Source organism: Sebastes umbrosus, chromosome 7 (genome assembly GCF_015220745.1).
Source record: "Sebastes umbrosus isolate fSebUmb1 chromosome 7, fSebUmb1.pri, whole genome shotgun sequence".
In the NCBI taxonomy this organism is placed as follows: Eukaryota; Metazoa; Chordata; class Actinopteri; order Perciformes; family Sebastidae; genus Sebastes; species Sebastes umbrosus.
In genome coordinates this window covers 24,009,446-24,026,363 of record NC_051275.1, presented here as the reverse complement: position 1 = coordinate 24,026,363, position 16,918 = coordinate 24,009,446, and the positions used below count along the sequence as shown (strand labels likewise).

At 38.4% G+C, this 16,918-nt stretch overlaps 1 protein-coding gene across 1 annotated transcript in view; it reads right to left on the bottom strand.

Annotated features, from left to right (window-relative positions):
- Positions 1-2,807: 2,807 nt before the first annotated feature.
- Positions 2,808-16,918, bottom strand: part of si (sucrase-isomaltase (alpha-glucosidase)) — a 79,790-nt gene continuing 65,679 nt past the window's right edge. The window contains exons 42-48 of the mRNA XM_037776408.1: positions 15,705-15,789; positions 15,478-15,534; positions 14,491-14,615; positions 13,999-14,087; positions 10,802-10,851; positions 7,217-7,387; positions 2,808-3,132 (exon numbers count right to left, since the gene is read on the bottom strand). Of these exons, the coding sequence (XP_037632336.1) occupies positions 3,052-3,132; positions 7,217-7,387; positions 10,802-10,851; positions 13,999-14,087; positions 14,491-14,615; positions 15,478-15,534; positions 15,705-15,789 (658 nt within the window). The 3' untranslated portion in view covers positions 2,808-3,051. The remainder of the gene's footprint in view (positions 3,133-7,216; positions 7,388-10,801; positions 10,852-13,998; positions 14,088-14,490; positions 14,616-15,477; positions 15,535-15,704; positions 15,790-16,918) is intronic.

The following is a 16,918-nucleotide window of genomic DNA, read 5'->3' as shown; positions in this document are numbered from 1 at the left end:
TGCATACAAAAGTATATCAACACATTAACACAATATTCACGCATACACACACACACACATCACATCACATCTGACAGTCTTTGAAGTTGTCAAAGTGTTTTCCCTCTTTCTCTCATGTTGTTTTATCTTTTTGTTTCCCCCTTCATCTGTGACACACTTGTATCTGTCAGTCACCCCAGTAACAAAGACACATTGTTACTGCAGCTCATTTAAAAGCATGTCGTCTGGTAAGATGTGTTCTCTTTCAGAAAGTCAGTGAAAAACACATTGATCTATGGACAATGAGATATGAGACTCTCTGTGAAATGTGGTGGGCCACATTATTTCATTGTGTGGAAAGAAGGAAACATGTTTTAATGTATTACTTAGAAGAAGAACTCTGAGGATCATGCCGTAGATCTAGATTTAATGTCATCCATATGCTTACTGTTCATAATTTTCTGCATATGTAAACATTGCATATGCGGCATAAGTATATATAAGTCCTGTATTTTCTAGATATATCAATTTTCCCCTCCCTTAATTTTCATCCCGTTCTCATTCCCAGGCGTCAAATACTGACGCTTTGTCACGGTCATCAGGTGTTCGATACCGCCGCACAAGGCATCCTTTCGCAGCGGTAAGAGACGCATCAAGCTTTTAATTAACTATAATGTAAACCCATCCACGGCAACAGAAAACGCTCAGAGAAAGTACGCCTGGAGTGTGGTGATGTAATTTAGTGAAAAAGTCATATTTCACTGTACAAACGTAGTCATTTTAAACCCAACCATGTTGTTTTTTTCTAAACCTAACTATGTGGTTTTGTTGCCTAAAGTGTTTTTGTAAGCTACAAACTACACATTTGAGCTGAAACACATCCAAGCAAAATAGATATGAGAACTTCTTTATGTCTAAGAAGAAAGCCACATTTGACTGCCCCATGGTTTAGTCTGTCGAGGTAGTTCATACACATTTTTAGCAGAAAAAAAAGAGAACAAGAACAACTTCTGATGTTTGTATTGTCGGGGGGCATTCATTATCAAAGTTCTTTCTCCAGCAAGATTAGAAATGTAATACTGTTTTGTTTTCTAACAATTGATAAAACCAGAAACCACTAGTGTAGGAATGTGGAAGAACAGATAAAAGATTGTTTCAGGGTTTTCTCTTCTCTTCGATTTCCACCAACGGCAGTGTTATGACTTCGATATGAATCCAGGAAGAACGTCAAGACAGATCACCTGCTCAATTAGTCCTCCTGGCACTCGTGGGTGGCTGGCTTTGCTTTCGAAAGTCAAAACAGAGAACTTGTTCTCTTCAAAATCACATTTAACCTAAAGACGGGCTGGAATGAATCACCACAAAGCTACACTTTTTGGACAATAATCACACACACATCCACCATTTGGCAGTAAACCCCCTGTACATTCTTGTCCATGCAGTGGCGATTAGAGTGGAAATCAATTTGAGGTGCCCATGGCTAAATTGATATCATTACGTTTACTGCAGGCTGAATAATGGATGACTGTATCATTATATGGGGAAGTAATGGGACGAAACAAAGCACAGGTAGACAGCTCGCCGCAGGTGAGAGCTATAATTAGTTCCTGGCACACCCATACATGTACTGATGCATGCATATGGGCAGCTCTGGGATCACGCAGCTGCTCGTGCATACTAAAATATGGCAATGTCACTAAAAATGTGCTTAAAAGTTGAAGCTGCGCATAATAATTCCACTTGAGTCATTGTTATTCTGTTGGTGGTGGGTGTGCTGCATGGAATCAATCACAGCATCATGCATCCCTTGAATCGAAGCATTTCCAATCGGGCCTAACAAAAGCAGACTTCTTGAGATGTCGCATGTGTTTCCTTCCGCTGGTCATTAACTCTGGCTGTCTGTCATTTTATTATAAACACCTGTTCGCTCATTTTGCGCAGCAGTTGGCTGCCTACTGATGTTTCTGTGTGGTGAAATAAGGCCCAAAACAATTTCATGAAATTACTCACTCTGCATGTGTTAGGGAACCAAATCAGGTTAACATGTCTCTCCTCCACTAATAAATGGGTAATGTGACAATATCTGAAATTGGATAATATTTCCCCCTGTCCATCATAAATAAAAGACTATGAATAACTGAATTTAGTCATAGAATAAGCACTAAAAAATAAAGTGCAACATGCAGGTTATAATTTAAAGGAAAGGAAAAGGAAAAAGGGAGGAATGAAGGTAAAAACGGTATATATGGCATAGAAAATATACCATTTACATGTTTTACAAGCCACAAAAACAGAAATACATGGATGTCATTTTGAACCGGTAGCCCAATTGTTACTAGCCTGTGTGCAGCATTAGTATTGGTGCTATTTTCAATGTCATCATTTGAAAGTGGATTTAAAGGGCCTTGGGGAGATTTTTGTAAAAAAAAAAAAAAAATGTTATTATGTTTACCTTCACTGTTACTCACCAAAATTCCTCTTATATGTCTTTGAGGTCAAACACACATGTTGAATATACTCACTTACTCATAAAACATTTGCAAATTCGAACATGTATTGTTTACGCGCATGGTTTCTAGCTGTCAGTCTTCTTCTTTCCTGCCTTTATTGGACACAGTCCTACTTTTCCTGGCACATTACCGCCACCTGTAGATCACTGGAATGATGTGATAAGATACGCAGTCTTGCTAGCGGTTTTCATGTGCGCATCCTCATTCAGAGCTCCATAGACTAGACTAGAGGTCAAAGAATCCAACAGGGAATCTTTAATGTAAAGTAATTACAATTTAAAAATGTATAAATGTAAAAAAAAAATAAAAAAATCAAGATTTTTGTTTGACATAGTGCTTGCACTTTAATAATTTGTAGTTTTGTATTGAAACACAAAATAGTTATTTATTTCTGCTTGTACACAATTTGATGTAATGTTACTTAGAGTTTAATGGTACAGCAATATAAAACAAATGGCTCATTAATGAGGGTAGGAGTTACATGATCATTTATGGCAATGGATTATCATTATGTACAGGTGTATTAATTATTAAGTAAAACACACAAAATGTACTCTGTTGATTAGATGCTGCCGGTCTTCCATGTGATGGAAAAGTTCTGATCCACATGAACAAACTCTGAAGTAGCATCAATAATCAGCTCCTAGACATGAGAAGAAAGATAGATGTAGTGTATTTAAGTATGCATGTTGTTGTAAAACCAGACATGACCAATATTTCCTCAAATATTGTATTGTATTGACACAGAAGTCCAACTTTAACATCATGAAGAGCGTTCATTACGTTTTTACACATTTAAAAAGAAATTGTCATCACGAATAATTAATCTTAATTAATTCTTACTTTAATTTCTTCCCTCTTTTCTTTAACATATTTTTTGTCCCTTTTATCATCATGATTATTGGCAGCTGATTGGTTGCTGGAATCTTATGTTCATTTTATATGTCTCTAATTGTCTTTTATTACCAGCAGCGACAGCGACGCTGGTATTGTTTTCACATCGTATATCTGTGGACATATTTTGTTTAGTTGAGATCAAAAATAAGAAATTCTTTAAGTTCACTGTATATACCTATGGCTTCTTGACCTCCCCTGTCACATCTGTTTTACTTCTGGTGGGTGTTATGCTGTTGTAAAGGCTATGTATAAGTAATGTATGTAAAAAATGTATGTGCGAGAGAGAGATAAACTGTACGTAGAAATTTATAAACTGGCCCCATATCCCAAGACATGCAAGCTGGGTGAAGTAGTGACTCCAAATTGCCCGTACAGTAGGTGTGAATGTGAGTATGAATAAATTGCCTGTATACACTTTACATGTGAGCCGGTAATAGACTTGTACTCTGCCTCTCGCCCCTATGCATTCTGCACAGCATAAGCAAGTATAGATAATGGATAAATAAATGGAACATGCTCCTTGTTTCTAAACTCCCTTCAGAAGTTAAGTCTACTAAATGTGACAGATGTGCGAAAATGTACAGTACATTCCTCCTGCTCTGTACCTTATATCCGATTGAAAGGAAAATCATCCCATTTCATTTATGTCATATAAACAGCATGGGTCCCCAGTGAATTCAAACGAGCCTGGGCTTGTACATAATGATATATTTTAAATGTCAGTTTGAATAGGCCTATATAGATTCAGAATAAAACGTCCTGTACCAGACAGAAATAGCTTTCCCACCTCACTGTATTTAAATGACACAGTGCCAGCTGCTTACCGCTTCTTTCAAGTTGTTACCCTATCAGACAATACTTAAGGAGATGAATGGATTGTCTCACACTGAAAAACAACTTATTACCATGCGCATACTGTGTCATCCTCATCCCCTCTCTCTCTCTCCTCTCTGCCCTTCCTCCTCCCCTCCGCCCATCTCTCATCCTTCCTGTTTATCTATTTCACCTCTCTATTCCTCTCTCCATCTGTTTCCTATGATGCATTCTCTCTCTTTCTCTCTCTTTCTCTCTCTTTCTCTCTCTCTCTCCACCACTGTCTGTCATTCCTTCACTCCTTTCCAAAGATGGACTGTCTTTTCATTATTCTCTGCCCATCCTTGCATCCCCAACACACATAAACGCACAGTCCCAAAATCCCTCAGTCATTCTGACTTTCTTCATCTGCAATTCTTGCCATCTCGTCCTGCTTCTCGCTGTCTGTCTTCTCCAAGAACAGTATAAATCAAAGGCTTCCGGGCATTTTCACCTACGATTATTTATGGAGCTGCTGTAGCTATCATTTTCATGCTCCCGATAAGTGCACTGAGTACAGTACACAACCTCGACAGGAATATTTCATCACAGGCCAAATGAGGAGAGGGAACACATGCTATCTTCTTAAACTTCAGAATCAAAATCAGATTTATTTGCAAAGTACGTGTGCAGGGACACAAGGAATTTGACTCCGTTGTTTTGCATCTCAAAACATATGGAAGTTTTTATTGGACTTTAACAGTGTAATCCACAGATGACTATCCACAAATGTGTACCATGATCCACAAATATTAATAATATAATATAAATATTTTCCACTTACATGTATTTTTGTCTTTGTAAATACGCCTAACTTACTCTGTAAACACATATTTTGATTCCACATAACAATGTTATAGGTTTACATGTAAAGTGATATATACACATTTGTACACGTGGAATGATATTTGCAAATTTGTGGATCACTTCCTGTGGGTTTGTGGGGTTTGTGTGGACTGAATAGGTGACTTTATACAACACAAATACAAAAATACATGTTTATGGATAGTGAAATATTTGTAGTTCCACGTACATATTTGTGGATTGTCTTTTGTGGATTACAACTATTATCTACAGATCTGCTGCAGTACGAATTGGACAAAAATCTCCAAACAAACAGGAGGGAAGTTATAAATGTCTAGTGGCCCACAAACCCACAAATATCCCTGCAAATATCATTCCACGTGTACAAATGGATGCACAAATGCGTATATATCACTTTACATGTAAACCTATTCCATTTTTTTTTATGTTTACAGAGTAAGTTATGCATATTTGCAAATCGCCCTGTATTTTTGTTGAGGTGACATTACTCGACACAAATACAAAAATACATGTTTATGGATTGTGAAATATTTGTGGATCATGGTACAGATTGTCTTCTATGGATTACGACTGTTAAAGTCCAATAAAAACTTCCATAAATACACTGGACTTGGCAAGACAGGAATAAACTTCACTTTTTCTACGGCTTCACACTCTTGTAGTGGTAAACGTCCATATTACCCATGCTCCATCTCAAACATATATAAGTTGCACTGTAATATAGCCCTATACCCTCCCTCCCCTCTTTTCCAGTCTCTCTTATAATGAGCCAGACTCTTCTTCTTCGCCTTGTGATTAAAGAAGTTGTCCTTCAGGTGAATGACCTCAGCTTAAGCCCTGTTTTGGTAAACGTCCACCCTATGGAAGTGTCCTTGTGTAAAACACTGAATCCCCTCTAGTTCTAGCTGAATGTTGTAATTGACCTCGACCCTCTGATCTCTCTACAGAGAAGATTCACACACAAACTGCCAGTGTCCTATTCTCACAGTGTCCACTAGAAATGGCCCTCTGGACAAATGACTCACCACATTGCCCGCACTGTAACAGGCCATATGGCTTGGCCTTGTGTCCACAATTCCTCCTGATTCTCTATCACATTTCTTTCCGCTGAACCATCGGAGCAGATGATGGGGCGAGCGAAAGGAAACGACAATCATTTTACATGAGCAGCTTTAGAATCGCTGTCCTGAGTCAAGTCTTCAGCTTTGTGTTCATTACAGAAGCACGGTGTCAGGGGGAATGCACAGTTGATTACAGCTGTCAGATGACGCAGCGCGGCACAGCAGGGAGTTGGGTTGTGAACCTGAGTTGTTTTCTTTTTTTTATTATTGTAGTGACAGTTTGTGACTGGCAGGGAAATGCTCAACTTGAAGGCAGGGGTGTGTTTATGGATTGTGTGCATGTAATGATGAAAGAGGCTCACTGAGCTACTGTATTAATGCACAACGTGAACTATTAAATGCAATGACACCGATTGTTTGCATGTTAGACAGAGATTAATGGGTTTATTTTGGGGTTATTAGAGCATAAATGTAGCATTTGTGGGATGCAACGGAATATGTGTGCTTGTATACACATTAGTTAATACAGTTCCATTATTATCGAAGTTTCCCCATCCCTGCTAGCGGATGCCTCAGTCTAGTATTTATGTTCTTAATGATCAGTGAATAAGGCTGCAAAAAAAAGGTGATTTTTTTAGCAAATGCTTTGAGGCAGTACACTGTGAATTGGATACTGGAAACATTTTCTGTTTTCTTAAAAAGTTTTTCTGTGGCTTTAAAGCTGCAGTATGATGTGCTTTGTTTAATTTACCATTAAATAAAACATCCAAACAAACAAATAAATAGACTACCAGTCAGTTTCTGTCTGCGACTATGTGCACAAAAATAAACTTCAATTGCCAGAAACTGGCATTTGCCGTCATAGACCATTTCCTGTGTTTGATGACGTTGGCCAGCAGTCTGCTGAATTGTGTTTATCACGATGAAGCTGCACAGTAGCAGAAAGCTTAATTGTAAGCCTATTTAAAAACTTAAAGGGAGAATGGAATTATTTCTTATAATTAGTCTAACTTGCACTATACTGTCTTGCAATTTAACACAGATACATATTTAGATAACTACATTAATTATACCAAGACTACATTTACTGACCTGAGTGTCAAGGTTGTGCTGCGGGGTCAGTGGATGCGTCGCTCCAGTGCCGTCTGTTAGGGTTACCTCTATGATGTTAACGCTGCCGGCGCCCCAAACCTTTACCACACCCAGGAACAACCGGTCAGCAGCGGTCAGACCGTTGTGGTCAACCTGACTGGACAAGTTGTTCTGGTAGTGAAAGTGTTGGAGGATGAGACAAGGAGACAGGGTTATTAGAAATAGACACCATAAAAGCATGTACTTGATTCATATTAAGTGATATCTATTCTGCTTTATGCTTCATCTCTTTACTGAGTGAGATTTAACATTTGACTATCTTTCTCCATATCATTGGTTTTATATCCACCCGTATTATCATTTTTACTCTATGCTTTGCTTTTAGTAGATAATCTTCTGCAGGGAGAGTTTGATTGTGTGAATAGTTTTACATCTGTGCCTTTATTATGCTCACAGTGTGAGAGACACACATGCTTAGACACACCTTAAATGTTTAAGGTCCCTGAATATGAATGAACCAAAGAACTGACAGCCCCTTATAAACTGAGGACGACTAAAATATTCTCTCTTAGTATAAAAATGGCCTCAAATTGAATGTCCAGAACTCATATGGAGCTACAGGAACACACACACACACACACATCTACATCCAGATAGCCATCCAAAATGGCATACGATCTGCTAATCTGCCAGGCAGCACTGGCCTCATTGCCCAACTTATCCTCATCTTCTCACATCTGCCTGTTAACACACACACACACACACACAACAGCACACGCAAACACAAAAACACACACACTTACGCTCTCTCTCTTCCCCCTTTGGCTGTCAGACAGTGCGGCTGTTTTATCGCTGTGTGAAATTGCTTTGGAATGAGCCTGATGGTAGGCAGAGGACAGCCACAGATGTTTGGCCATGCTAGCTCTATGTGAGTATGTGTATACTGTAGTTGTGTGCATATATGTGTATGTGTGTGTGCGTTCGTGATTAAGCGTGTGCTCGTTTTAATGTGTGTCTGTGTGTGATTGTGTGCCTTTGCCTGGCTAAGAAGCAAATGGGGCTGGGTTGGTCCCATTAGTCCCAGTGATTACGGGGTTTCTGTCATGTCTGACTCAAAATGTGATCAAACTGTGGCCTGGTAAACACTCTCCTCTCGCCGAAATTATCCATAAGACATACAACACAAACTCTCCCGGCTCTATTTTAGTGCAGCAGCGGTGCAGCAAACACAGGTACAATTTCATATTTGTTGTCTGTCTTTATATATGTTTTTAAGTGATTGGTAATGTCATAGAAGGTCGGTGGTTTATCAGGTTGCATGGTGCAATTTTGGTACCCATTTTTGGAGGAAATTGCACCCTCATTTTCTGCTGCTTAGGCCACCTCTTTTTACAAATACAAACACAGAGTTTGTGGCTGTATCTGGCAGACCTTTTTATGCACCTTAATATATGTTTGTTTGTTGAACTCCTTGCCATGTCCTAATATTAATTAATTCAAAATGATTTAATGAAGGTAAGGCTTTTTGACTTATTAAACATAGGGTACTCATCAATTTAGAGGTTGTATCGAGCGCCTATTATTATTAATGCTGGGTGATGGCTACAGATATTCAATCTACTAAGGGAAACAACAATGGATAAGAATCACTCATTAATCTGACCAGAACAAAGTCTGCTTTAATCACACTAAAAGTTGTACTTTGATACACCTTTAAATCTGTACTAAGTGAAAACAGACAAGTGCAATATACAAGATATTTTTTTGTCATTTTGGAATCGGTGCTTTTGCCATCTAAAGCCACACAATTGCTCTTTGTGCTTGTGTTTGTGATAAGAGGTTGTGTGAGCAGGCAGAAATGTACAGTAAGTGCAATTTCGTGCCAAAACAAGCACTAGAAATGCACTGTGATCTGCATAAACACAACAACAGCTGCTCCACTCCAACCACCTCCACACGAGGAAGTTTGTTTGGAGCCATGAAAATCCTACATAGGTGTGTGCACGACAAAAGCTTTTTACCTGATGAAGATGACATCGTGACTTCATCGGCTTGGCAATGACACAAAACCAAAGGCTTTTGACTCTTACTATTACATTTGGAACATCTCATTTAGGTGTAAAATGTAAAATGATTGTAGTGTCACCATGACATGCATAAGACAGCTAAATTGTGCATCAAAAGCAATGAGGAGAACAAGACAAGAAAGTTGCGGTCATCCTGGTACCTCACCATTTCAGTTGTATTAAAGGGCCATCCATCTGCGTTCGGCAGTTAGCAAAAAGCAGTGATGTAGGTTACCAAAGTAAGCCAATCAATAAGGTTATGAATAATATGAACGCTAGCACTAGCTGAGTCCAAGTTAACTGTGCCAAGTTTGGAAAAAACTGAAAGGGTTAGTTCATATTTTTTGAAGTGGGGTTGTATGTATACTCCTGTGTTCTGCAAGGTAAAATTGTTGTTTTTGTGAATAGAGTTTTGTGGCTTTGAAGAGAGCGATACAACGGCTTCAGTTCCCCGTCAGATAGGGATGGCAAAGTGAAGCAGCTGTGGACGAGAGCAGCAGAAAAATATGTTATATCCACAAAAAGGCCCACCTAAAGAAATCAGTTTAAGTGTGCTCATTATTTTGAATACTTTCACGGCTTTACCTTGCATCAGACAGCCCCTTTCCGACGGGGAATTGCAGCCGTTATATCGCGGTCTTCAAATCCACCAGACTCCGTTCACAAAAACAGCAATTTTACCTCACAGAACACAAGAGTTACTGGTCTACTGCTGCATTGATTGGTCAGTTGTTTGTGTTATTGTGTGACTTTAGTATCCAAACTAACGTGGCGTCCACACAACAGTACATTGTTTAGCATCCTCTGCTTCTCCAAACTGGGAGCATGCCGACCTCCATCTAATTAGGTAATACACACTTGACTATGGATAAGGATATTTGTATATACTGTATATGTAGAATATCATTATGCAGAAACCTACGTCAGGTCACGTGGGAAAAAAGTTTTTAGGAGGCCTTGGAAAATAGCATTTTGACACTAAAACATACGTACTTTAACCAACATTTGAATGTTGGATTTGATTACATTAGGAACACCACTGTGAAGCTAGAATGATATAAAAACCTCAAAAAATAAATAAATAAATAGATAATGGACCGGCCCTTTAAAGACTGTAAAATGTTCTTCGTTCAAGCTTTTGTATATTGTGACTAAAGTTTAATGAAAATTAATTTACTGTACTTTTAGATTATATTAATAGTGCTAATATTAAGTGATTCGTCAACTAAAGCATTTGTATGTCATTACTTTGATACAGTTGTCAAAAGAAGAGTCTTTACAGCGAGAACTTTGTCTCAACCAAAAGGGGTAAAAGCTAAATTCAAATCACCACCTCAGAGCTAGATATAAATTCTGCACGAATGGTTTCCAACAGTTAACCTTTGACATCCGCCCACCACAGCCCTGTTGCATGGTAAAGCATGGACTCTTCTCCAGTTCTCCAGTCTGACTGCATAAATAGCAATAATGACGATGAAGAAAAAGAAAGACGTGACATGTAGTTGGCCCTTGAACTCACCGATTGTGCTGAGAGGGAGGTCAGCAGATAGTGTCCTCGCTCAACTGTGTCTGAGGACAGAAAAATGAGAGTGAATTACGCACAGAGCGAGAAACGGAGACAAAGGAGGGACACAAAAAAATACGTATGTGAATGAATGGATGACAGTTGGACAGAGAGAGCGCGCAAGTGAATAAACGAAGGAGCATTCATATTGATCTGAGTTTGTATTCATCTGACTGCCTGGACAAATAATACATATAAATATAATAATCACCTGATGAGGTGCATGAATGAGTGAAGTGGTGCATTAATGAGTGAATAAATGGCCAAGTGACTGGATGGATGAGTGAATACAGCAATACTTCAACTCATTACTGGTGGATTAGATGAGCAAATAATCAAATTAGGGCGGTAAAATAAATGATTGACTCCCTTAACTGTATGAATGGCTGAACAATTAATCGCTTGCATGAATGAGTGAATTACGGGCTGGTTGGCTGAGTCATCCTGACTGACAGCAGAGTGGATAGCTAACCCTTGGAAGTGAAACTCCAGAGAAGCAGAGATAATACAGGTAAGCAGGCGCTATAGCGAGAGGCACAGCAAACAAGAAAGACGTAGGGAGGCTGCACTGCAGACAGACAGCGAGACGCAGGAGAGAGGAGCGAGGGGAGCAGATAAAAGAGGAGTGATGGAGAGCATATCTCCAGGCAGCGACACGGGGAATTACTGTAATAGTTTCCGTCACTCCCCTTCTCTGTCATCCCCTCGTCCTCTCTCTCTATCTCCCACTCTTTTCCTTTGTCCCAACACAAACACGCCTTTCACAGAGGAGTGCATCTTCTCACAGGAGCACTTCAGAGGCGGATTCTGTTCGTATATCAGTGTGTATGTGTGTAGAGAGAGAACGAGCGAGAGAGTGGAGGAACTATGTTGTCTGTGTGTATCTGATTAAATCAATGAAGGAATTCATATTCAGTAAAATAACTTGTGCTTTCTCATACTGTACATACTTAGTTTAAGGCATACTGGGGGGAAGACATTCTAGTGGATCTTCATTTCCTTATTTTCAAAACTACTTCTATAGATGAAAACTGATGCCATTTAAACTCCAACTCTGGTGTTTTCATCTGTACGATGACCCCTGTGGTGTCATCCTGTGTTGCTGTGTGAGTCTCATGTCCAACAAAATTTGTTCGATAAAGTTTTTTTTCGTCTTAATTAAAAGGCTCAAAAGAGGTGAAGGTATTTATGAATGAACTTTTGCAACGTGTGTGTGTGTGATTTATGTGTGTTTCAAATACTGCCAGCTGCTGTTCAGGGTCAATTAGATCATGGTCCAATTCTTCCTCACATGAGATTACAGCATTTTTAGTAATGTACTGTATCACAATGAGCTCCTGACAAGATTAAGTAAATCTTGATGTAATCCGGGATCGGCTTCTAAAATGTGCCTATCCTTTTATTTTCTCCTCAGAGCTGTTTGGGGCTCTAACTCTTTAAAAGGAATGAGTAACCGTCATGAATCAACTAAATACACATGAAAGGTCTGAAAATGTCCCAAAAAAATGTCCCAAAGAAAAGTCTGAAAAAAGTCTGAAAAAAAAAGTTTGAAAAATGCTGGAAAAAAAGACTCTGAAAAAAGTCTGAAAAAAAATGTCCGTAAAAAAAAAAGTCTGAAAAATGTCCGTAAAAAAAAAAAGTCTGAAAAAAAATGTCCGTAAAAAAAAATGTCTGAAAAAAAAAGTTTGAAAAATGCTGGAAAAAAAGACTGAAAAATGTTTTTTTTTTTTTTTTTTTTTGAAAAATGTTGGGAAAAAAAAAGTCTGAAAAAATGTCTGTAAAAAAAAGTGTGAAAAATGTTCTACAAAAAAGTCCGAAAAATGTCCGTAGAAAAAAAAGTCTGAAAAATGTCTGAAAAAAATGCCTGTAAAAAAAATTTGAAAAATGTTGGAAAAAAGAAGTCTGAAAAAATGTCCGTAAAAAAAAAAGTCTGAAAAAAAATGTCCGTAAAAAAAAATGTCTGAAAAATGTCTGAAAAAAAAGTCTGAAAAAATGTCTGTAAAAAAAAAGTGTGAAAAATGTCCCACAAAAAAGTCTGAAAAATGTCTGTAAAAAAAAAGTCTGAAAAAAAATGTCCGTTAAAAAAAAAGTCTGAAAAATGTCCGTAAAAAAAAAAAGTCTGAAAAAAAATGTCCGTAAAAAAAATGTCTGAAAAAAAAAGTTTGAAAAATGCTGGAAAAAAAGACTCTGAAAAATGTTTTTTTTTTTGAAAAATGTTAGGGAAAAAAAATTCTGAAAAAATGTCTGTAAAAAAAAGTGTGAAAAATGTCCGTAAAAAAAAAAAAGTGTGAAAAAAAATGTCCGTAAAAAAAAAGTGTGAAAAAGTCTGAAAAATGTCCGTAAAAAAAAAAGTCTGAAAAAAAATATCCGTAAAAAAAAAAGTGTGAAAAAAATGTCTGAAAAATGTTTGAAAAAAAGTCTGAAAAAAATGTCTGAAAAAAATGCCTGTAAAAAATTTTTTAAAAATGTTGGAAAAAAGAAGTCTGAAAAAATGTCCGTAAAAAAAAAAGTGTGAAAAATGTCCCAAAAAAAGTGTGAAAAATGTCCGTAAAAAATAAAGTTTGAAAAAATGTTGGAAAAAAGAAGTCTGAAAAAATGTCCGTATAAAACGTGTGAAAAATGTCCCAAAAAGAAGTCTGAAAAATGTCCGTAAAAAAAAAAAGTCTGAAAAAAATGTCCGAAAAAAAAAGTCTGAAAAATGTCTGAAAAAAAGTCTGAAAAATGTCTGAAAAAAAAGTCTGAAAAATAAAGTTTGAAAAATGTTGGAAAAAATAAGTCTGAAAAAATGTCTGTATAAAAAGTGTGAAAAATGTCCCAAAAAAAGTCTGAAAAAAGTCTGGAAAAAAATTATGAAAAAAAAGTCTGAAAAATGTCTGAAAAAAAGTCTCTGAAAATGTTTGAAAAAAAAGTTTGAAAAATGTTGGGAAAAAAAGTTTGAAAAATGTTGGGAAAAAAAGTCTGAAAAAATGTCCGTAAAAAAAAAAGTCTGAAAAATGTCCCAAAAAAAAGTCTGAAAAAAGTCTGTAAAAAATGTCTGAAAAAAAAACATGCAATAACATGCTATTCTCTCTGTGTGTGTTTGTGTGTGTGTGTGTGTTTGTGGGGGGGGGAGGGGGGTGGTTGTGGGTGATCAAGGGTGACCTTTCACTTACCTATTCCTTCTCCATCGTCCCAGAAGAACGATCCTTGAGCAGTTCCGCTGTCGCCCAGGGCAACGATCAGTCCTAAAGGATTCCTCCGACTGAAACAAAATGGGTAGAGAGGGTTATAGCAGATTGCTAAAGGACAACGTCTATTTATACCTGCTGCTGAGGACAAATACATTAACATTCCTGCTGGGGGGATCCACCTGATCTCACCTCTGCCGGAGCATTCATCACCCTCTAACTGTGTCCCTCTCTCATTCTCGCCGCCTCTTTCTTTAACACACGCTGACGATCATCGAAGGCACTCATTTTGATGAGTGTTGATCATAAAAACACAACAGCAATATATGTACCCCCCTACCCCTGGCACCCCAACTGTGCACAGGCGTTGGCTCACAAACAGACGGAAAACACCCACATTTCACACCAAACACGCTGGATGCTGACCTGTAGCTGTGTGCTGTCACGATATATCAGCCGTGATGCGTGTGCCCTTACCTGTAAAGTGTATTGTTCTCTGGTTTCTGCCAGGGTAAGATATATCCCCCTCTGATATGAAGGTTAATATGCTCCAAGGGTGTGGGCATGCTAACAATTTGGCCGCGCACTCCAACATCTCTGGCCTGATGAAAGCAGAAATAATTATTAAAATACTATACATACTATAAGGAATTAAACTTTGATTCATTTTATTCAACAATTCCATTGTGGGAAACTGGCATTTTGTGCGCCGGTAAATCACAAAACACGCAATAAAATATGTGACATCTCTAAAGGCTACATCTGAAACATTTCAGAAATTTATTACATGTCGAAAAAGAATTCTTTGCAGACTTCTTTCTTCCAGTATTTTCCACTTCGTCCTTGGTCCTTCCTCTAACAGCTTGCACCTCTCTGTGTGCTGAATGGACAAGTTAAATGGAGGTAACCACTCCTCTCCTCCATCCCGTGCCCCCCCCGTTTAAATTGTTGTTTCTCGAGTTGTGTTTGGCTTTATGATGCTGTCTAACAGATGGGGAGTCCCCTAGCTAGAAAGAGACAGAGTGATTGGATGTTTGTTTTTGTCATCAAGGCACCTTCTGCCGCTGTTGAGCTACAAGTCTGTAATGATGTTGTCAGAGACGTCTCCTGTTAATATCGTCATTTGGGTTTTTGTTGTAGTTGTGGTCTTCACTTGTTTTTGTAAAAATAGTTTTTAGACATAAAGCACCTCATAAATGCAGCGCTTCAAGATAAGATGTGACGCACAGATGTACTTTATGCATTCACTAATCAGCCAGTCAGATGTGTTATCTCTTTCAATAATAGACACTGTAATCATTGTTCAGCGTCATCTTCTGTGTTGTTGCACCAGGGGTGTACTTGAATGTTCATTTTCATCTGCTGTATTTCTGCAGTGCACCAGCCAAGAAGAGGCAGGCTTTGGATTCAGTGAATACTTTGTCTTTCTAATTGTCTTCTGGGTTGTTACGGACTTGGACTCACCGTATGGAAGTCATACCAGCGTGCATTAGGAACGTAGCCATCCACGCTCCTGGCTCCCTGTCAATCACAGTTAATCAAAAGAATGAGTCCAACCAAATCACAGAGAAACACAGGCAGAGGAGATAGACTGACAAATATCCCTGAAGTGATTGCAAAGTTGCATCTGCGATATCTTTATTAATGCATAGTGATATAAATATCTGAAGCGTGTGTGTGTGTGTGTATACCTGGTCGAGGGCAGGGGTGATAAGTAGAGCAGGTCCCCAGAGGAATTGCTTGTGGATGTCCCATGTGGTTTTATCTTTCACAAACCTGTGGCACACCAGCACAGATGCCATTAAGCCCGACTGAAAAAAATGTCACTAACGCTCTCTCCTGTGTCCTCAGCCCAGACGACTGTTCAAGTACTCATTGAGAATTCAAAGGTTTGAAGATGCAAGCCAAATATCCCTGCCAGACTCACCCTGCCAGCTCCTTAAATACCATCTGTGACTTTATAAGAGCCTCTTAAAATGAATAAATATGTTTGTTTTTTTCATACCGCTCCACACATTCACATCTGGGACCTGTGAAGTATAGCCATAGTCATCTACGCTTGGCCTCTAAACAGTCTCACTGGAATTGAAAAAGAAAGTGCCTTGCTCAAGGGCTTCTTAAAGGGTATCTTTGGTATTTTTCAACCTGGATCCTCCATATTTTTGTGTCTAACTGACTAACTAACTAACTAACTAACAATTTCTGAAATTGGTCCAGTATTGAGGAAGAGCACAGTAATATGGTGCAATTGGGGCAAGCTGGTACCGTTATTTGCGTTGACTAAAAGTGCTTGTTTTTGCCACGACAGGCTCTCACGACAGTGTCTGACATTATCGAGCGGAAGGTAAGGAAAAACGTGTCCTTTCCGTAATGTTGTCAGACACTTATAATAACTACATAATCTGAGCATGTCAGTGGCAAAAACAAGCACTTTTAGTGAACGTAGTGTTACATTAAGGCTGCTCACTTGCCCTGACAGCTTGTTTTGTGACTGCCAGTTAAAGCGTTATCCCTCAATACTCAACCAAATTAAAAAATGTTGGCCCAATTAGTCACTTAGACACAAAAACATGGGAAAATGCGGTCCAGGTTGAAAAATACCAAAGTTACCCTTTAATGACAGCTGCTGCGGCAGGGAAGGCACTTCTAATTTGTCATACCCTGTCAAGCTATTCACATGAGCAGAAGTCACAAACTTGTTTAACCTCACTGCAACGTGTATGGATGTGTAAATAAAGGTTTATTTCCCCATCCATTTAACTTAACATCTGTAGCTATTAAGGGAGGCTTTGATGGTAGCATTTCAACAACTAGTTAGCAATGAATTGGGCATTAAAGCCGTACTGCTGAAAACGTGTTGGAGCACTTAAATGAAAGCGCTACTTAAATTGTTTTTTTAGTCCAG